The sequence below is a fragment of the Biomphalaria glabrata genome, chromosome 7 (assembly GCF_947242115.1).
Source record: "Biomphalaria glabrata chromosome 7, xgBioGlab47.1, whole genome shotgun sequence".
Taxonomy (NCBI): domain Eukaryota; kingdom Metazoa; phylum Mollusca; class Gastropoda; family Planorbidae; genus Biomphalaria; species Biomphalaria glabrata.
Window position 1 is genome coordinate 26,368,285 of NC_074717.1, and position 17,551 is coordinate 26,385,835.

At 35.1% G+C, this 17,551-nt stretch overlaps 1 protein-coding gene across 4 annotated transcripts in view; it reads right to left on the minus strand.

Moving 5' to 3' along the window:
• The window catches only part of LOC106070603 (protein-glutamine gamma-glutamyltransferase K-like), a 48,528-nt gene that overhangs the window by 2,947 nt on the left and 28,030 nt on the right, over positions 1 to 17,551 (minus strand). For 3 of the 4 annotated variants that reach the window (XM_056036452.1, XM_056036453.1, XM_056036455.1), the window contains 13 exons: positions 12,437 to 12,546; positions 11,396 to 11,578; positions 9,669 to 9,944; positions 6,230 to 6,348; positions 5,815 to 5,922; positions 5,368 to 5,545; positions 4,018 to 4,153; positions 3,123 to 3,226; positions 2,920 to 3,035; positions 1,885 to 2,092; positions 1,461 to 1,606; positions 958 to 1,099; positions 332 to 492 (listed from right to left, as the gene is read on the minus strand). In XM_056036452.1, coding sequence (XP_055892427.1) covers positions 332 to 492; positions 958 to 1,099; positions 1,461 to 1,606; positions 1,885 to 2,092; positions 2,920 to 3,035; positions 3,123 to 3,226; positions 4,018 to 4,153; positions 5,368 to 5,545; positions 5,815 to 5,922; positions 6,230 to 6,348; positions 9,669 to 9,944; positions 11,396 to 11,578; positions 12,437 to 12,546 — 1,987 coding nt within the window. The remainder of the gene's footprint in view (positions 1 to 331; positions 493 to 957; positions 1,100 to 1,460; positions 1,607 to 1,884; positions 2,093 to 2,919; positions 3,036 to 3,122; positions 3,227 to 4,017; positions 4,154 to 5,367; positions 5,546 to 5,814; positions 5,923 to 6,229; positions 6,349 to 9,668; positions 9,945 to 11,395; positions 11,579 to 12,436; positions 12,547 to 17,551) is intronic. The other variant, XM_056036454.1, reaches the window with a different exon arrangement.

Consider the following 17,551-nt stretch of genomic DNA (forward strand, 5'->3'; position numbering starts at 1 on the left):
ACTTCTTGTGTGACTAAAGAGGCCAATCCTTGATACACAGCTGCGGTCGCAGGTTGGGCATATGTAATCACCAGGCACCATCGCATTTCAGCTCTGCTTGAGTCGGGTGTCGAACCTTGAGCCCCAATCATAGGTAGCCAAGCCAAGTTCAAGTGTAGGCTACTAAGCTAATGCAACACTAGTGTGTGTTATTAAAGTATTGATTGGATATAGGGCCTTCTCCTCAATTAAAAGTTTTTATAAAGTTTAGTTCAATTTTCATTATTCATGTTATCAACTTAATTCGATGATTTAGTCAAAAAGCTTTTCTTTTCATTTCAACTTTACTTACTTTAATAATTAGATTTGGCTTCAACAGACTGAAAGAAAAAGACCTGGCAAAGTTCTGCTTTGTTCCCTCCACATTAAAAATAGCATTCACCATCAAACAAGCATCAAGATTGAGTTTGTTGAGATATTCATGGGGTGAAACATCAAATCTAAAACTGTGTTCTGTTGTTTGGAGGAACAAATACAAACTTAAAAATAATGTGTGTTGTATTTGAATATTTTTTTTAACAAGTATTATTCACATGCAAAGTGAAGTGTGCACTGACCTACTAAAATGATACATACACTTCATTAGGGATATTCATATATAGTGGAAAACCTATAAATAGCCATCTTTTGTTGTTGGTGTATCCAGTGTACAAAATAAAGGAAATGTTCAAATACTTTGTTTTTTAAAAGTTGCATGAAAATATCTGTGCACTTTTTGGCACTGCAGAATCAATGTTTTAAGCTCTTCCCATAGACATAGATATAGTCTATGGCTCTTCCTTTGTCATTTTTATTTGAAGTTCAATTTAGCATCCTTGACATTGTTTAGTTTACTGTGCAATTTTCCACTAGACTAATTCTTATCAATTAGTAGGCCTAAGTAATTAATCTTTATTTATGTATTTAAAGCATGATGACCTGATTTAGGTAGCATGGTTTCATAAAATGGCAGACTTTTAATGTCTTTATCTAAGACTCCAGTATAGTAACAGCTGGTCAGTGTAACTCTGCCCTTAATTTTGCACTTGACCTTTGACTTGTTAAGTGCATGTATTTCAATCTGTCAGTAAATGTTGAAATGACATCAAGGCAAAATTTACACATTTACAAAATATACTTTTTAAAAATAAAAGATTTTTTTAAAGCTTAGTTTTATATATTAGTAGACCTATATCCTATATTTGCTTTTTCATATTGCTTGTAAAAAAAAAATATTCATCTTCAATTCATGAAAACCAAAGTAACAATTTTTACTTTGTTTTAACAAATTATGTTTGCAAATATAATTCCAAAAATTCAGTATAAAAAATAGGAATTTTTAAATCCTGAAAAAGTTTCAGATATTTTTTTTTTAAAGTTCAACCAAGACAAAAAAAAATTAATGTTAGAGGCATTTGAGTAATTTAGAATATTCAGCTAACCATAATTTTTTCGCCGAACCCAACAATTGGGGGAGTCATTGCTATTCTGAATTCTACATCTTCATTGGGTTTGTTATAGATGTCATTGTCTGCTCTACTACTGTACTGATGAACAAGTTTTAAGACATCTGCTTCTTCTTTAGAACCTGCAGGGTTAACAGTTTTTATTTATGCATCGCGATGCTTGTAATGTATAATTATTTTATTGCATTTCAATTAATACAGATTTTTTCCTTTACAATTTGATAATCTGTTCCTGAAAAATTTTTCTTCTACAAAAAAAAGGTTTTGATAAAAACAGATAAATAAAACTCAAGCAAGAAATATTAAAATAATCTTTGTATAATATTATATATTTCAAATCCAGAATTTATTTCTTAAAAAAAAATGTAGTACTTTATGGAATAAAACAAAAGAGCCTTACCATCAGGGTATTTGTATTCCAATGTTAAATCATGTCTCAAGTTGCTGCCCACTGCCTTAGTACTAATGTATTTTCCAACTGCATGAGTGTCTATATCCACAACCTCCATATCACCATCTTCAGAAACCTTTTTTTTTAAACAATTTTTTTTTATGAACAAATACATGTAACAGAGGAATGTGTAGTTTGGAATGTTATTTTGATAATACTGAAAATGATTAATAAGACATGAATTAGTGTTATTATTAAATATTCCTTACAAATCACAGCAAGCTTATCAATAATTCAATAAATTAAAATTATTATTTCAATCTCAAAAATATGAGTCATAAAGACACATTGTAGCAATAATACATTAAACTTATGATAAAACCATGAACTATTAATTACAAATTTAATAACAACCTAATAATTTCTTATTCCATATGCTAGGACAAAGTTATATAAGTGCTCTTTCTTTTCTAGCACCATTAGAGAATAGAAAGGTTTGATTGAGTCAGCCAGGAAAATCTGTGACTTAGTGGAGAGTTGAACTAGTAGTTGTTTTCTTTTTGAATGAAAATTAGTAATTTATAAGAAAATAAGAAGACAATTAAGTATAAGAGCAAGTAACTAAACAAATACAAAAAGTTTTGCTAGCTGAGAATGCATACCAGTAGTCACTACCATCTAGCCACATTTTAATTATTCAATAGAGAACAAGCAAAAAGGAAAATAACTTCTCTAATATATATATATATATATATGTATATATATATATATAGTGTAGAAGTTATTTCCCTTTCAAAGCAAATAATTAATTGTCAAATTGAATCATGTTTTGTTAGGAGTAATATATAATTGTTTAAAGTTTCAAGTTGATCCGAGACTAATTGTTTTTTTTTTTTTTGTTTTTTTTTACTGATTCATGTTTTGTCTACGCCAATAAATTATTGTGCAAAATTTCAACTTTATCCAAGAATGGGTGTTTGAGAAATTTTACCAGACAGACAAAGTAACATGATATGAGCTTTGTAGAAATCTTGTTTAACTTACTTTCCACATAACTTTGTCTCCATTCACTTCACTAAAGACAAATGGAACATCATAATTTAGGTAGACATGGCCTAATTTAACAGCTTTCACTGGGGCAGGACCACACCGCATCACACCTGTAATTGAAATATATGCATTGTAAAAAATGTGTGAAAAATTAATAAACCTTTGCATTTATCTAGCAGTAATATGTTAAATGTTACCTTCACTAACTTCCTGAGGAGTTGCATCATGGGCCTGCCAGCCATCATAACCCTCAGGTAGGTCAGGTCTCTTAAAGTAAGATTCATTCCAGACATGATAATTCCTAAACAGCAAAACAGACTTAAGTTATCATCATAACAGCAAAACAGACTTGATTTATCATCAAAATCTCAGATAGATAGATATAACTTCAATGCAATATATGTATAAGGTACATACATACATACATATGTGAATGTCCAAATGAGAAGGGGAGGGACTGCTATGTTGGCAACATTGTTCCAATCATAGATAATGCCAAGACTTTCATTTTGTTTTGCTTTTGATATAAAACCATAGTCATTGTACATCTAAATAAGGTTCAACATATCTATAATATGATAATATAAAGCACAATTAGTATGTATGTAATTCCCAAATAAAAATTAAAACCATTTGATCTATCTTGATAAAACTTGGCATAAATATTTGTTAGATCATGGCAGAGACCGTAGTGTATGTTTAATGTCCCCCCACACACAACTGGAGGGCCCTAAAAAAAGACAAATAGTACCTAATTGTACCTCTGTAAAAGAAGGAAACTTTTTAACAAATCAGGTCAATTTAGTGATGTAGGAATAGATCATAAGATAAAAGCATTTGAGATTAATGACTATTGTAGTAAAGTTTACATTCAGTCTTTGAAACCACACTGGGATGAGGACTAAAGAATCTTCTCTAAACATTACATAGTTTAGCTTAAGTATATGATTATAGTACTAGTATGTAACTTTATTACCTCAACCTTTTACAAATTTTTAATTCATCAGTTCTACACTTTTAATACTTCTACACACATCTTTGTTAGCCTCTTGAATTATTTCCCTTTGTCCTTGACTTAGATGCCTCACTTACCAGACAGAGTCATTCATCCACTTAATGGGTTGATTATTTTCATCAAAATGGTTGTCAATGGTCATGCTACTGTCTCTGTCGTGTGCCGAGGAAAAGTTTGTTACACAGCGAGTAGGAATACCAAGTGCTCGCAGTACTGAAACAATAGGCATAGTGATTAAGTGAGGCTGAAAACATGTAGGCCTATTGTAAGAACATTTGTTTGTATTTCTGAAACTGAACAAGCAATAGATAAAAAGAATGTTTTTAAAAAACAAAGCTTATCAAAGGGAAAGAACATCTAATTACTGCCAATTATCTGAAAATTACAGGGTCTCGCTCCCTTTCTGCTATATAAAACAAAATTAATTAATTAGCACTAAATGATTAACTAATTGGTTAATTTTTTTTATTATTTGTGTACTGTCATCCACTATGAATAATTATGCAAAAATTCAACTTGATCCGAGAATAGGAAGTGAGATATCAAACAAAATAATTAATCTCCTATGAATAATTGTGCAAAGTTTTAACTTGATCCGAGAATGGGAAATGGGAGAAAAATATGTTCAAACTTTTTACCCAACAGACAAAGTTAGTTGATAATCTGCTGTAGTTATAAAATGATATTTGAGTATTGTTCAAGTAAAAACGACATTTTTACCAATGAAGTGAAATCGTTCTTTCTAAGTAGGGCCTTAAATCCGACCTTTTACACTGAAGAATCAGCAACAAAATTGATTCAAAATGTTCTGTAAGGCAAACATTGCAATATGTCATTGCTAATATGCTTCTAGAAGAATCCTACCAGCCTTATTTCTCTACACACTTTTTGCGAAACCAATCAGACATGTTAAAACACGTCTTACTGTATACATGGATGATCGTACTATAGTTAAGTCTTTTAAATACTTACATGCTATACTAGTTCGATTGTCTCTAAAACACCCTTTCTTAATTTAACAATATTTGACCTGAGCTCCTCCTAATATGAGAAATATTGCATTATGAATGTCAAAACAATCAATTTCTGAAGCTCAGAAATCAAGAAAACGCCTGGGCTCTGCCCCGAACTTCAATGGTTATGGTTATCAAATGAGCCTAGCAATAGAGGATTTCTAGATTCAACCCCATCACCCCTCAATAAAAATTTCACATTTTGATCTGTTTTTCAACTAGATTCTGGAATCAATGAAAGTAAATCTACGAGAATTGAAGCCAAAGCCTTAAAAGACTTTCGACAAGAATGAACGAACTGAAATGGTCATTCATTACATATATTTAGGTAGGCCATGGGTAGTCAGCAGGCTACGTGTTCTAATGACTAATATTTGCCAACTATAATGAGGAAAGTTGGAAACAAATGCCTACATGATGTGATCACCCCAGCAAAGACCCAGCATTGTCCAAACTCCACTGGCTTGTTTTCAGACATGAATTGGTTCAAAATTTTAACACTTCCTGTCCAATCAGTTGGCAGAGTGCAGCCTTTTGGATAAGTTTTGGTCCATCTTCCTACCAAAACACCATCATCATCGTTGCTGTTTGTCTGACGGTAAAATAAAATTTAAAGTAACTAAATATTTATATATTAGTATAAATTTATGGCTTACATTTATTACTAGTTTAGTTTCAATATAAAATCAAAAAGAAAAGTTAACCATACATTAATATATATATATATATATATATATATATATATCAGGGTTCGAATTTAACAATTACAAAAGTAGACTTTGTTATTGAAAAATCTTTTGATTAACTATTAATCGTTAGATGTCTTTTTAGAATGAGATAAGAGTTTTTTTTAAAACGTACCATCGCTGATAAAGTTCTAACAAACGCAATAGGCCCTCTTCTTGCTGAATACTTCACATCTGCTGAGTCCATCAAGAAAATGGCTGCCTCCAAAACCGGTCGATCAAACTAAAAGAAAGTATTGTGTAGGCTACAACATACTTATAAATTTCAACAAAAAACAAAAAGTGTAGTTTTTAATAGCACAGACAATACAGAATAAACAATAGTGTGGTATTCAATAAAACGAACAATATAATGTGTTGTCTAACATTGTGATTGATGTCACTACTGGTCACGGTCTAGATTGTACAGCTTAATCAATAGATAGCAGTTTAATCGATGTTTACAAGGATAAAGTTGTTTTGAATTTGTTGGCGTATTTTGTTGCTTTAAATACAGACATTGTTAAAAGAATGGAAAATGACCGTCGTACCTGACCATAGTACCAAGGTGTTCCTTCATTGCTTAAAGCTGATCCTCTCCAGATTCGGCCATGTTCATTCATAACATACTCTCGCCTTTCTTCTTCGTCCTTCACATACACAACATCGTCTGGTGAAAAGATACAGGATCTAAATATTTCTAGAGTTGCCCCAAGGATGTTTTTTGAACACCATTATAACCGTCATCATCAAAGCAAGACACGAGTTGTTATTATGTTGTTTTTCTTTCGGAGCAGGGCGTTTTGGCGGCGGCTCCGCTGATTTGACGCTGTGTTCGTTGACTCCGCCGATTTGGCATCGGACATTTTGGCGCTAATTGTTTTAGACAGGGTAACCGTATTGTATGATCATTTAAAATTTAAAACATGTTTTACAAAATAGTCGTACAGGTGATTTTGTGTTCAAATTATGTATTGTGTGTGTGTGTGTAGAAGTGTTGCATTTGTCTGGACAATAAGGTCGTTATTGTGTTAGAAGTATTACAAATACCTTAAGTGTTTACGCATCGAGTGAAATAAGAAGTCAGTTTGAAATGCCTCGTAACTTTAACTTAGAGAATCGAGCCAGGAAGTCGGTAAAAGGTAATCAGTGAACCAGACAAGGGACAACGAGGTAGGTCAAGCAAGATGAAGGACCATTTGTGCTGGTCACTACAATGATGGACTTAATAGTTTGAAAAGATCAAGCAAAATAAAAAAGTACTTAAAAAAAAACAAATAAATAAGGGAAAGCATAACACAATGGCTGCCATATCAAAGCTTATATATATATATATCAATATTGCAAGGTTTATCTACCCTTTTCAATACTAATATTATACATAATTGATTAATAACCACTAATTGATTAACCAATTGGTTAACTTTGATTCACGCAGTGCTATATTTACAGAAGCTATAGCTTAAGGTCCCCCACTTGCCTGAGGGGGGGGGGAGAGACAGAAATAGTTTTGAAGAAAAAAACAAAGGAATGAATTTTCTCTTCTGTTGATTACAAGAGATCCCAATATCTCAAACAAGTCTAAACCCAGTCCTGAATTCATGGCTACCAATAAGTGTGTACAATTTCAACTTCAGTCGAGAATGGGAAGGGGGAGAAATAACGTGTCAAAAAAAAATCGACCCAGACAGACAAACAGACAGAGTGATTTGATATACGCTTTGTAAAAAGAGTCAGCTGTGGTAGCGTGTAATGCCCATATGTCAATGTTTGAATGAAGATTTCAGATTTTTTTTGAAAGACCGTTCGAACATTATTTTTGCCTTTCTAGCCTACAAAACCATCCGTCGCAAGAAGTATCAAAATATATCAAGTTTTGATTTAGCGGTTGACCTTCCAAAGATAAAGTCTCTTAACTGCAAAGCTGACGACTTCAAGGCAACCGTTATTTAAGAATTCCCTAACATATCTTCTTCCTTGATGCAATGCTAATCACATTCTATGGCCGACGTTTAACGAGGGTGTTATGCTGAAGCGGGACCAACTGCCCTACGGTCAGGTGCCCTTTAAAATTGTGTAGACTCAGTGACGTCCTAAAAATCCAAAATCTCATGGATTTAAACTCGTGAACTCATGACTCTTTGGTTAAGCAGCCAAAAGCTTTACAGCTCGACCACCAGAGAGTAGAACAAAAAGTGACAAAGGGGACGTCTTCGAAACTACCGAAGTGTGTATTGAACAATGCAAATGTAGTGGGTCATGTTGATGGCCACTTCGGAAACAGGTTTAAGCTTTACATACAAGCTCGGAGATAAATCGATAAAGACAAAGGCCTAGATTGCACTATATGTGCAGAGAGATGGTGACCAAATAAGCTTTGAATAGCAAAAAGGCGTTGGCTTAAGCTCCGGAGGAAAAGCCTACCAAAGGAACAATGTCTGGATCAAAGCGAAAGTCACTTTTACCTGCTTTAAATGGGGACGACTAGAGGGGAATGCCTCTCGAGAATAGGGCCCCACAATCATGTTGATTTGAGGCACATCGGCACAATTTAGGCCATGTCGTGCTGGCCCCACAATCACTTGAAATTGGGTTGTACGAGATGAACCATAGTCGTTCCACCACTAAAGGAGGCCGACACACAAAAGTTTGGAAAACAGTCAATATATAGACATTAAGTTAATGTGCTAATGTATGAAGTTAGCTAGACTGTTAAGAAAATAGGCAAGTTACATACTCATTTCAAGTTTTTTTTCGTCAAAACAATAAGAGGACTTAAGTGGCTTCATAAAATGTGTTTGCTAGCAACACTATACAATTAAATACATTTTTAACTTCAATATAACTATGTTATCAATCTATAGGTGTCTAAGACAGTGGCTCTGGCAGTAATAGCTAAATAAGAATTAATTAATGTGGGTGTTTAAGTATGGTACATATACTTATGACTCAAGACATTTAACAACTAGATACTAGGACGTAGACAAAAGTAGTTAATTAAAAATAATTTGTCATTCCCGGATACTTGGCAGACGGCCCTATATTATTAAACAATGTCTGGACGTTCTAAGCAGGGGATTGTGTTGCACTTGGATCTATAGTTTCTGAACAACATCCTAGTTGGTACATTCTGCCTTCAAACCCTCTTCAGTTATGTGTCAGTTCGGAGGGGGGGTAGCTTTCAAAAAATGAGGAGGAGGGTAACAAACACAACTGTAATCAAACTAGCTGGAGATATTTTTTCTTCAATGAAAGAGTGTATCATTTTCTTCTTTGCTATACAAGGAAATTAAAAATGGTCCTCCAGGTTCAAAAACAATCCCATTTGTTTCTACCACATCTTTTGTCTTATAAAATCATTAAGCAAAATAAAACGCCAATGCTCAATTATTTGAACCAATACAATTATCTTATCTTCAATGTACATGAATGTAGCATAAACGGAAAGGAGGATTGAAAGAGTCGTGATATTGACTAAATAAGTCTTCGCTGAAAGAAAAGACATTGTAAAGGAAAAGTTTAGTTTTAAAAGTATAGGGCTAGTATAGGCCCTAGCCTACAAGAAAGTAAAAAAAAAAGGTAACTAGAAAAACAAAAGATGGAAAGATATTTAACAAAGTTTACGCTGGATTACAAATAATGGACTATCCTGAAATATCAGGGCACGCGACGGACATAAAAAAACAAAAAAGTATTTAACTCTATTATAAGTGATCTCGCAACGGTCCAAGTGAATACAAGACAGTAAACAAGTGGTGATAAAGATTCCAGACACCTGGGCTGTTAAAGGTGGAATGATAGTTCTCTCCAGAATGCTGAGGGTTTGATAAAAATGGATGGAGTGATTGCCCTCCAAATGCTGAGGGTTTGATAGAAATGGATGGAGTGATTGCCCTTCAAATGCTAATGTTTTGATAGAAATGAATGAAGTGATTGCCCTGCAAATATCGAGGATTTCACTCTTTATCTGCCTGGCCCGCCATCGCGTACCTTCACACCAAGTGTTAAACAAGATGTACACTTCTCCTGTCTTTAACTTCTGTCTCCTTTTGGAAGACTTGTCTCCACGGCGCCTTGTTTCCAGAAAAAGTGCATAAGGGCCAACGAAGGCATCAGGAGGAGTGGTAGCGGTGAGGCTGAGGTGTCTACCGCTCACTTTATACACATTAGCCGCAAACTTGTTTGAACCTAACGAAGGCTTGGATTTGTTTTTAAGATGGACGTCTAGCCTGAGTAGAGTTCCCTTGGTAAACTGTGGCCTGCTCCCTGGAAGAAAAAAAAATCTTGATTTTGTAATGACATATGGCATTATGTTGTAAATTAAGCTTTATAACATGAAATAATTCTCACACTGGTGAATCATGGGTAGCTTAAATTTATACGTAGGCCTACAGCTTGTGTGTCAAACGCGAATCTAAAACTTGTGAGTTTTGTGTGAAAAGCGATTGTGTGTGTGTGTGTGTGTAAGAGAAGAGAGAGATAGAGAAAGACCGTGTGTGATGAGTGTGTAAGTAGGCCTACACATGTCCCTTCCGCAGTCATTCAGCAACTGTTGGATCCGCCAGTACCGTAATATTAAACGCATAAGTCTTCAAGACATAATATTGAATCGTAATTGAGATCGTTGCCTGCAAGGATACTTTTTTCGAGTTAAAGTTTAACAGAAGTCTTGTTTCAAGATATATGATCTTGAAAACGTCATTCACAAGGGGTGATAACTTGATTTTTGGTGTTAAAAATGTTAGGTCAATGTTTTGTCTTTCAAGAAAACTATGACTAATAGCCTAAAGCTTAATATCAAGACTTTATTTATTTATTTATTTATTTTTACCTCCTCTAGGCAACCAGAGTTTGCGTGCCTCCACCTAGTCACATGACTTTTTGGAAAGAAAGACAGAACCGTTGAGAAACTATTTGTTGTTTTATGTGGGAAGCCCAGCCGTATATATGTTTTATTAGATCAATGGGAAGCCCAGCCGTATATATGTTTTATTAGATCAATGGGAAGCCCAGCCGTAGGCCTATATATGTTTTATTAGATCAATGGGAAGCCCAGCCGTAGGCCTATATATGTTTTATTAGATCAATGGGAAGCCCAGCCGTAGGCCTATATAAGTTTTATTAGATCAATGGGAAGCCCAGCCGTATATATGTTTTATTAGATCAATGGGAAGCCCAGCCGTATATATGTTTTATTAGATCAATGGGAAGCCCAGCCGTATATGTGTTTTATTAGATCAATGGAAAGCCCAGCCGTATATATGTTTTATTAGATCAATGGGAAGCCCAGCCGTATATGTGTTTTATTAGATCTATTGGAAGCCCAGCCGTATATATGTTTTATTAGATCAATGGGAAGCCCAGCCGTATATATGTTTTATTAGATCAATGGGAAGCCCAGCCGTATATGTGTTTTATTAGATCAATGGGAAGCCCAACCGTATATATGTTTTATTAGATCAATGGGAAGCCCAGCCGTATATGTGTTTTATTAGATCAATGGGAAGCCCAGCCGTATATGTGTTTTATTAGATCAATGGGAAGCCCAGCCGTATATGTGTTTTATTAGATCAATGGGAAGCCCAGCCATATATATGTTTTATTAGATCAATGGGAAGCCCAGCCGTATATATGTTTTATTAGATTAATGGGAAGCCCAGCCGTATATGTGTTTTATTCGATCACTAAAATACCTTGTGACTAGGAAGCTCATTTACCGTATGCCAGCTGAAGTGTGATTCTATCGTTGTTTACATCCACATCCCGGTCAAAGTCAAAGGACATTGTAAAGGGCCATCCCCTTCTGACCACAAGATTATCCACTTGGTAATCGAATGTGTGGTGTCTTAGTCCATTTTCTTCTTTCTGGACATTCACATGTGTTACTTTCAGAGCTTTACCTACAATGAAAAAAAATTCTTGACTATTGAATGTGCTTATATTTCTGGTTACATTTTATAATTTGACTAAAAAGTTCATGATTTCGGGCTCTTAAAGACCTTACTTCAGAGACCTTACTTCAGAGACCTTACTTCAGAGACCTTACTTCAGAGACCTTACTTCAGAGACTAGTACCAGGAAAAAAGAAGAAAAGATAGACAGAAATGGGTTGGAAGACAACATCAAAGAATGGACGGGCCTGTCATTAAAAGAAATTCTATCAAAGGTAAAAGACAGAGAGGAATGGAGAAAAACGGTCAACAGATCTTGTGTGGTGTCACAACGGTTCAACAGACTAAGACTAAGGGATAGGTGAAGGCAATGATCTAGTTATCATATAAACAATGAGTCTTAGCTGCTTTGTTCAAGGCTTTACATGAGCCCAACAAAGAAATGGGATGTGAAAAGAAAAACACGCAAAATATAAAAATACTTTTAAAAAAAAATCAAAACTTATGTAAAGGTAAGAATATACAAATATAGAATACAAATATATATCTCAATAAGGATTGTCTTCGAGTCCGAAGATCAATGAGGAATGCAGTATTTCCCAGTATTTTCGATATCAAACAAAACAATTAATTACCAATAATCAATTGAATAATTGGTTAATTTTTTAAATTGATTCATGTTTTTGTTAGGTACCATAAATAATTAAACTGTCGACATTCTCAGTAGTCCTCTAAAATGTATTCAGTTCTATAGAAGTCTCTTGACAAATAAAAAAAAATGAATATGAAATCTACTTGTACGTGTGCGCATGACAGTGTCTGTGTGTGTGTCTGTGTGTGTGTCTGGGAGAGAGGAAGAGCACTTACCCCTATCCAATGGTTTCAGAAGCTCTGTCTTATGTCTGTGTTCCTCGTCAGACGTCAAATTTATTCTTCCATCTTGATCATTGAATATGACTGCTCGTTTAAGTCTGCTTCTAGAAACAATAGAAAGTTGGCGCGAGACAAGTCAGGAAAAAAGAAAACCAGAGAAAAAAAATGTTTTATTGAAATTGTTAAATGTATTAAAGACTATATTTTATGAAGTTTGTAGGCCTAAATATGTTTGTAAAATTTTTGACATGTTTCTGGCGTTTGTCCAGAGTTGAAGATAATATACTTCTTAGTCCAAACCTCTAGCAGAACGACGGGGGGTGGGAGCGGGCAGGGTATGAACCCGGGTCAATCGAGACGATCGAAAGACAATCCAACGTTCATACCACACGACCAGACAGCCATCCTGGTCTTTTTATATACACGTCACCTTATCCTTTGTACATATCTGTGTGTCTAAAAATAAGGTATTTTATCTATTTAAGGTGCAGTTTAGAGAGTTTAACTTATATAATTTATCTTTATAATTGTAGCCTAATTTTATACTCTTCAAGATTGTCTATACCTAGTTGAATAGTAATGTATTGTATACAAGAGGCTAATTTCTTCTATTGAAGATATTCTAACAAAATCTGCCCATCGTTACATATTTATTTTTTATTTTATTCTACAGCTATTATAAAAATGCAGAAAAAAAAATGAAATCTAGAAAAAAAAGTAGTTTATCAATAGATCCGTATTCTGTACACCGAATACACCAAACAGTTTTGGTACGTATAGATTTGCCTCATTTTATGAAAATCTCTAATGCGCTATGTTGCTGCAAGTAAATATTATATGTGTTAGTCGAATTTTCACTGATTTCCCTAAAACGAAACTACGAAAGCTATGTATTATAAAACCTCAAACATACATACATATACTATAGTTTAAGTTGACTAAACTATTGTAATTCTGCTCTTATGCCTGCTACACACAAGGCATGAACAGATCTAGCAGGAAGATGATGAAATTGTAGAGAATCAACGGGGTTTTGCGTAAGTCGAGAGGTTATGAAGAAGCTATGCTAAGGGCAGGCCTATGTTCATGGTATGGATGGGAAGAGAGTGTTATTTTTTCTGTTGCTTAATGAAGTGCACATATCATTCCTGCCTTATTGAGACACTGGTCTTATCCATATCTCAAGACTTTACTTGAATTCTATGTATGCATATTGAACTAACCATTCATTGTTACATTTGTTCTTATATGCGTATGAGCGATTTAAGTTACTAGTTATACTCATAGCTCTTGACATATATTACTAGCCTAAGTTCATATACCGTACGCTGAGAGGAGATCTTCACGATAAACTAAAGAGTGTCCTCGACACTAAATTAAGTTCACTGTTGCCAACTAAATAAAAAATGAAGCTCTAATTTTAACAATGTCACAATACGTGGTAGTCTAGATGATTTTCGTATTGAATCTCCTTTATTTTCGCCAATTAGTTGCCCATTGGTTTTAAATGACTTTTAAGTTATAGAGGGGAAGTCGCACGTTGAAATTATTTTGTGCTTAGATTAGAAAATTGATTCCTGCAGTGTTGAAAAGTGTTCCAAAAAAGTCTCTCATAGACCTTTAAAAAAAAAACCCAGCTTACAAACACTTCCTTGACTTTGTGCACCGGATACACCAAAAAGCTGGCTATTTATAGTTTCTCCGCCATGTCTGAAAACCTCCAGTACAGTGCACAAAGACATGCACACCATTCTCATCACATTAATGCACACACCACAACTATTAAAACTATGCTCAAACCAGTTCAATCGAGGGGAAACCAAGCCATGGATATGTTGAATGGCTAAGTCGACCCATGGTGACCCTTTAGGTCACCTATAACTAAAAATGCAAAGTTTTTGTTTTCTCTCTCCCACCCACTCCCGTCACCAAAATTAAATTCCTGAAGTTAGCATTCTTGACTTTCAATAGTCATTTGTTTCACTCAGTCAAATAGTCAGCGACAGGACGTGAAGCAGTGTGTGTGTGTTGTGTGTGTGTGTGTGTGTAGGGGTATGGGAAGAGACTAATATGTATTTGTTGGAAAAGACGTGTGTTTGTACGGGGGGGGGGGAAGGGATTTAAATGTGGCTATTTGAGGAGAGTGCATGTATGTATGAGGAGTGTATGTGTTTGGACAGGGAACGAGCTTGCATGTATGTTATATGAGTGAACGCATCCGGGAGGGGGGGGGATGCATGTATGTACATATATTAACACATTCAGATAATTGACGCTCGAGACTGTAATTACAGCCAGCGGGCCATATTATTAGAAGTGCGATTCTCCAACCCGTCATTTTTGACTTGCTATACTAAGAACTATTTTTCTTAAAGTTTGATTTTAATTCCTTACATTCGGTCATCGTGAGCCAACAGATTGTTGTGTTGTTTTATTGGCTTAGTTTTAAAGAAAACAAGAAAATGTGTTGTTGTTATCGTTTTTGCTGCTGTTGTTATTGTTTCCTCTTTTGCTGGCCTAGAGTTCCAAGAACCGAAGGCTCAACTCTACCTGACAGTTTAAGAAGAAGAAGAAGGAGTAAAGTCAGTGGCGTAGCATTCATGGAGTGAAAGGGGTTCAATGACCAACATCACTTTAAAAAATCGAAAACAAAATGTGTCGAATGTAATAATTTAAATCGACTAAATTTTAATATATTTTTACTTATTATTCATGATGTTGTTATATTATAATCTCTAAACAAAATGTAACAGAAATACGAAATAACAAATCGATGTAGATTCTGTATCTCATTAGTAAGATGTAACAAGCTTTCATTTTGCGGTCTTCGCAGAATGATCATTTCGGTGGGACGAGTCACTGTGGCTTAGAACGCAGGAAAACGCCTAGCGTCGGAACACGGTCCCTGATCCAGCTTGGTGAGACCTCTCAGTCCCCCTTTATTTTTATCATAATCTTAGGGAGGGGGGCCCAATATCATAGTCTTGAGCCCGGGCCCACTATTACGTTGCTACGCCATTGAATAAAATCATGTCATAATGTGAGTCTTTAAGGAGAAACAAAAGAAGGTTGGGGGGTGGAAGCTCACTTGGATTAGCCCACCTTCACTTCATCTTCACCTGCATCAAGTCATCTTCCCATTTCTGCTGTAAGAAGCGGCGGTTACAAGGTCAACTGGCGAGTCACTAATGTTTAGTCTGCACAGATGAACGACCTAGATTACCTAACTTCTATCAGTCAACGAACTGCGAGTTGGCATCAATAGTTCGATTTGTTTCCCAGTTACTGACCTTGACCTCAAGTTTTATTTTCCTTTCAACTAAAGTTTAGTTCCTAGATCTAGCTGTTTTGTATGGGCGACTATTTTGTTAATCCTTGTTTGCATTCAACAATGTTCATACTGATAACAAAATAATTTTTAATGTCCACAACCACGGAACAAAATTATTTTTCAAAATGATTATTTTAGGCTTATATATAATGTATATGTAAGGAAATGTTGTATGTTCCAAACATTTGAAAGGAGAAAAAGAAAGTTGAAAAAGAAAAGAATATAGGACATGCTGCAGGCTATTGAACAAGGATTTACATGGCAACAAGAACCTAGAGACTTTTTCATTTGCTTTCACAAAATAAAGAAAAACAGTTTTTAAAAAATGTAAAGCAATAGTTGACGTGAAAGAGAAGTCATGCTTCATGTGATTCAGAAGTCATGCTTCATGGGATTGAGAAGTCATGCTTCATGTGATTCAGAAGTCATGCTTCATGGGATTGAGAAGTCATGCTTCATGGGATTGAGAAGTCATGCTTCATGGGATTGAGAAGTCATGCTTCATGGGATTGAGAAGTCATGCTTCATGGGATTGAGAAGTCATGCTTCATGGGATTGAGAAGTCATGCTTCATGTGATTCAGAAGTCATGCTTCATGGGATTCAGAAGTCATGCTTCATGGGATTCAGAAGTCATGCTTCATGTGATTCAGAAGTCATGCTTCATGGGATTCAGAAGTCATGCTTCATGGGATTGAGAAGTCATGCTTCATGGGATTCAGAAGTCATGATTCATGTGATTCAGAAGTCATGATTCATGTGATTCAGAAGTCATGCTTCATGGGATTCAGAAGTCATGCTTCATGTGATTCAGAAGTCATGCTTCATGGGATTCAGAAGTCATGCTTCATGGGATTCAGAAGTCATGCTTCATGGGATTGAGAAGTCATGCTTCATGTGATTCAGAAGATGTCCTTTGAATGCTCTCTGATATGATAAGGGATGGGGAGTGTGACCTCGCATACAAGCCTATGTTTATTTGGTGTTGACTCGTTTTTGTTTTTTTGTTGTTGTTGTTTTTTATTTTTATTTTTTTTCGGGCCTGTAAATGCCAAGGTGACCAATGGTAGCCCACTATCCATAAAATAATAATAGTTCAAACCACAAACATAACCTATATATTTAAAAATGTCATGAACTGGAAAACAAGTTTAAAAGTACTAGCCATTGCTCCCGTCGTTAAGCTGTTTATATTTCTAACTAGTCGACTCTCGCCGTAACATACGCCGTTATTTTGCAGGGCCGGCTTTAGGCCAATGCAACCTATGCGACCGCAGTGGGCCCCGCACTTTCAAAGGACCCGCGCTAATTCTAGGGTAAATTATTAAATTAAACCTTTTTATAACTTATAACAGAATTCCCGCAATATTCTGATTTACCAGGAGCTCCTTGAAATCTCATGAAAGTGCAAAATATACGAAAAAGTCCTAGAAATATCAGAAATTAATAAAATCTTTTGAAAACTCAAAAAAAAAAAATCTCCTGAAAAATATAGACAAATATAGATCTATGTAGGATACCGAATTTTTATGATATACTGTATGGCCTCGATACACGCAAGGCTCGTAAAGTAATTCTGTAGGTAGTAAAGAATGAATAAAATGCAAATACAAATTTATTTTCTAATACAAATTCTTAATTTTCTTTTATTATCCGTATCCCTACTCAAACTTGGCCCCGCCAAATCCGTTTCGCATAGAGCCCCACAACGGTTGAGTCCGGCCCAGCTATTTAGTGACGGGTGAATACAGAGTAGATTGCTTGTTCTTCCCTCCCTCT